Raw genomic sequence first — 5000 nt, forward strand, 5'->3', positions numbered from 1 at the left:
TGTGAATCAATAGGCATTGACAGAGTGTGGAGCTGGGAAGCTAAGTGAATGGCGCTGTTGCTCGCACCGTTAGCAGGTTCATGGCTCTCGTTAGCTCCTAGCAGGAGTAAAGAGCACCTGTTTCTAAGTGTCAATACATTCGAGTGCCAAATGTAGGGATGACTGCAGTGTGTGTGGTGTGTGTGCAGTTCCCACAGTCCTCAGCCATTCTTTAAACATTATTCAGAGTGCTCTGAGTGCCTCGTGAATCTGAGAAGGCTCTTGAAATATATTTTCTTATATTTGTTTTAGTTTTCAGTTGAATTGTCCAATGACTTTCTCTGCAGATGTTACATTACAGAGAGTTTGTTTGCAGAACTGAGCCACACATCTCTCACTTCTTTTGTGTGATTAATGATTTATTTAAAATACCAATTTTTTTCATTATGAGTGTTTGTTCAGCTTCACTACTTATTGGTTCCTGCCTGTACTACAACATTCAGAGAATCATAAAATATGATGAATTTTCAGTTTCAATTGGTTCTTATGAAGAATGACAGTTCTCATTCAGATTTAACATGAATCTTTTTTTTTCTCCAGCCCAAATGTGCTTTTCTTTAGTAATGCAGAATTCTGGTAATTTCCAAGTTCATTCCTCATTGATTAAGGCTTTATGTTAGACTGCAGCACACAGGATAAAAAGGCAACAGAATTCACTGGAACGTTGGAGCGTCCATATTTACTGCACAAGATTTACTGCTTAACAAACAGAATCAGCTGTCAGGTCATGTTCAGTTTTGTACAGTGTAACAGAACCCACTTTAGCAGCACGTGTATGTAATGTAGTACTATATGATGTCTCCTTGATCTCTCCTTGGCACTGTCTTTCATGATTTCCGTTCATTCTTTTAGAAACCTTTGTTGTAGAGTTATACATAGAGAATTTGTTTCACAGAGTAAATCAACTCAATCAACATCATATTAAATTGGTTGAAAGTAGAGCACCTTGTGATGTAGCATCAATTAAATGACATTATTTAGACCTTGTGTGTGTGTGTGTGTGTGTGTGTGTGTGTGTGTGTGTGTGTGTGTGTGTGCGCGTGCATATCCAACAATTTGGATATGTTTTGAGTTGTGCTTGAGCAGAAACAGGATCTGTGGGTTTCGCACAAGTCCTAGTACCAACATATGTTGGTATTTAGAACTTATCCACACTCAATTTGCTGGAGCGACATATTGCCTCCTACTGGACATTGAAGAAAACACATATCCATTTATAAATTAGGTCATTCCAAATTCAAGTGTTAGGACTCAGTAACAACTTTAGGATTCTGTAACAACTAAGGGTTTAGAGTTACACTCAGATACTGTGTTTGTGTGTGTGTGTGTGTGCGTGTGTGTGTGTGTGTGTGTGTGTGTGTGTGTAGAATTAGGGCTTGATATAAAGGTGAATGTATGTTATAAACTGCACTTGGAACATTAATGACATCATGAACCCATTCAGAAATAATCATGATGTCATTTCTTTGCAAAATTCATGGACACTCGGAAAACGGAGACACTCATGTCAAAGATCTCATCAGGGGTTAGTTTACAGAGTTTAAAGTGAATAAGACCCAAGCAAGACAGAGGAGTCATGTCCTGCTGTCCTAATGAGCTCCTGCTCTATGGGTTGGTGTGGGCTAGATGTGTGCTACAGGGCTGTCGCTTTAAAACAAACCAGCAACTGGGTGAAGGAGTGGAGTGGTGGGGGTTTGTGGGGGTGAGAGAAGGAGACTTGGTACATTCTATGTGGGAATGTTTGTGTTGGGTCAACCATGAGCTGTTCCTGTGGGAATTAAGGCTTGGAAAGAGAGAGAGAGAGAGAGAGAGAGAGAGAGAGAGAGAGAGAGAGAGAGAGAGAGCAGTAGGAACCTCTATAGTGTTTCACAGTAGATGGATCTCTATTCGTTCTCCCGTGGGGCACTTAGAGGAGAAAAGGAGTGATGAAGGACATTAAACGAGAAGAGAGCAGTGCCTGAAGACCCCTACCTGCTCACACACCTGCGCCGAAGAGGGATTACCTGTCCTCCACACCTGTGTGTGTTTCTCAGCTATGGAGGCTGTACTTTTAAGCCTAGAGGAGAGTGTGTGTGTGGGGCAGAGTGTGTTCTGGGATCTGACTTCAACTGCTCTCAGGAGATTGAGGCACACACACCTAATGTATAGTACTGTCTACCAGGTATGAGCTTCATGCTTGGGTGTGTGTGTGTGTAAGATACAGTATGTGTGCAGATATGAGTGTCTAAAGATGATAGAAATTCTGAAAGTATCTTTTTCCTGTTTATTCTGTACATACTGAGTGCTGTCAATACAATACTGTCAATATATTTACTAGTGAGACTGGCAGGTGGCCATAAGCTAAAGCTTTTTCATGTTGGAAATTAATACGACTTTGGGCTGTTGTTGTTGTTGTGTTGTTCTGAGACGGTTAAAAAAATAAGTAGATAGTTAGAATTCCGGGCGTCCTTGGGACGTTTTGTGAGATTTAAACAGTATTAGCGTTGCTATGGTGGTTTCTATGGATCTCCACAGGAGTCTCAGAAAGAGAGAGAGAGAGCGAGAGAGAGGGAAATCAGTATTAAGCCTGAGCTCCTCCTTTACCTTCTCACAGTGTAAAAGAAGCAGATCAGACCCAACAGTCCTAAATTCATGAATACAGAATAGACCTGAACAAATAATAAAATGACAGAAAGCAGCTATTAGCATCTTAATCTAATGGAAATAAGTTATAAAGGAAATAAATAATACCTTACCTATCACGATTGTGCATAATATCGTTAAACATTTCACTTATTCATATTATTTAGTAACTACAGTAAAATAATAGTAAAAGTTAAGTACTGATGTGACTAAAGATGATACGTCAATTTCCCACTGGACTTTAAAAGCAGATAACAAAATCTAGCTAGTTATACTACAGTGTTTATGATAAAAGCAGAATAATAACAATGATGCTAGTTCCATAATTCATAGAGATATTAAATTATCTAATAAGTTGACCTATTAATTTGTTTTATTTCTCTTAAACAATGTGATATCATTAACAGCTAGTAACATCCGCATGTTGTTTCTCTCCCACAGACAAGAAGCTACATTGCTTGATAGATTATGTGAGATGTAGTGTTTCTCACTGCTACATGCTTCTGCTTCATGGTCAATAAATAGTTTAACTGTGCATCAAATAGTTTTAAATAAGCAAACATCGTTGATTTTAAAAGTCATATTGCAAGCAGTTTGCTTTTAGAAACATTAGTAAGTTAAGCTGGTTAGCGTACAGCTTTGCTAGTGATGCTAATTCCCCACTATATTTATAGCTAGCATAAATCCAAAACACTACAACATACTCTACGTTATTTTTTTCATGGTGTCAGATATTAGTACTGGCAGTTTTACAAATGGCAAATGGATCCTGTGGGAATGTTGTGTTAACTTGTTAGACTGGTGTTAGCTTAGTGCTGGTTGCTGTTGGATAGCATTCAGAGGTGGTAGCAAGGGCAATTACAACTTCATGCTACAGCAGTATGGTTATAAGAAATGATCTAGAGATTCCCTGCTCATGTGGGCAACAAATGGTCAGAGCACACACACACACACACACACACACACACACACACACACACACACACACACACACACACACACACACTGAGTGCTGTGCTATTGTCTTTTCCTCATCTTATTAGCATTTAAGCTCTAGAAAACATACTGTGCAAGGAAAGGTGTATACAATGAAAGGAAGTCCCCTCATACACACACCCTCCCAACATCTTACAATCCAAAATGAACTTTGACCCCTAAAGAGGTCAGGTGTGTCCATTTGTGTGTGTGTGTGTGTGTGTGTGTGTGTGTGTGTGTGTGTGTGTGTGTGTGTGTGTGTGTGGAGAAAGAGGGAGAGAGAGATTAAGTATCTTCATAAAGAAAACAGAAGACACTGGTGTGAACTCCTGAAAACTTATACATTACTAAGGCTACCTCTCTCTCTCTCTCTCTCTCTCTCTCTCTCTCTCTCTCTCTCTCACACACACACACACACACACACACACACACACACACACACGCACACACACACACATTGGCAGCAAAATTGTCCCCAGCAGGTACTCTGTGTGAAAACCCCCTTTCCTTTGCCTCCTCCATTCTTATCCTTTTCTCACACAGTGATTAGTTTTTCTCCTTTTTCCTGTTTCTCTTCACTAAAATCTTTCTCTTGCTTTCTCAGAGCTCCTCAATGTCGCTTTTCAGAGTCACTACTTTTGTTTCACTATAATCAGCTAATTGCATATCTGCGTATGTGAGAGAGAGTGAAACAGAAAGGTTAGTGATGGTGGCTTAGTGGTTAGCACGTTCGCCTCACACCTCCAGGGTCGGGGTTCGATTCCCGCCTCCACCTTGTGTGTGTGGAGTTTGCATGTTCTCCCCGTGCCTCGGGGGTTTCCTCCGGGTACTCCGGTTTCCTCCCCCGGTCCAAAGACATGCATGGTAGGTTGATTGGCATCTCTGGAAAATTGTCCCTAGTGTGTGAGTGTGTGAGTGAATGAGAGTGTGTGTGTGCCCTGCGATGGGTTGGCACTCCGTCCAGGGTGTATCCTGCCTTGATGCCCCATGAGGCCTGAAGTAGGCACAGGCTCCCCGTGACCCGAGGTAGTTCGGATAAGCGGTAGAAGATGAATGAATGAATGAATAATAATAATAATAATAAATTTAAAAACATTTTAAAATCCAAACAATTTCCCTTAATAATTTTTCATTTATGTTAATATAATGTTCAGGGTTAACGCTCCTACCTTCTTATTGCAACTTTGCTTCCCTTTTTTGAATTCACCTACATCTTTTCAATAGGTCAAGTTGCAGCACTCACATTTAGTTAGTAAGTAATTTGTATTGAAATTTATTAGTTAATAAGCTATTTGTATTAAAAATTTGAAACTAGTTTTATATTAGAGGTGATGCAAAGCAGGATGATCCTGATACGGGGTGTG

At 40.1% G+C, this 5000-nt stretch overlaps 1 protein-coding gene across 6 annotated transcripts in view; it reads left to right on the plus strand.

Moving 5' to 3' along the window:
• The window catches only part of frmd4a (FERM domain containing 4A), an 89442-nt gene that overhangs the window by 12163 nt on the left and 72279 nt on the right, over positions 1–5000 (plus strand). For 2 of the 6 annotated variants that reach the window (XM_060878235.1, XM_060878234.1), the window contains exon 1: positions 2060–2200. The exons of 2 other annotated variants lie outside the window; for them this stretch is intronic. In XM_060878235.1, coding sequence (XP_060734218.1) covers positions 2075–2200 — 126 coding nt within the window. In that variant the 5' untranslated portion in view covers positions 2060–2074. Of the gene's footprint in view, positions 1–2055; positions 2201–5000 lie in introns of those variants that run through there. 2 more of the 6 variants (XM_060878239.1, XM_060878238.1) reach the window with 2 other exon arrangements.

The sequence above is a fragment of the Tachysurus vachellii genome, chromosome 9 (genome assembly GCF_030014155.1).
Source record: "Tachysurus vachellii isolate PV-2020 chromosome 9, HZAU_Pvac_v1, whole genome shotgun sequence".
Classification (NCBI taxonomy): domain Eukaryota; kingdom Metazoa; phylum Chordata; class Actinopteri; order Siluriformes; family Bagridae; genus Tachysurus; species Tachysurus vachellii.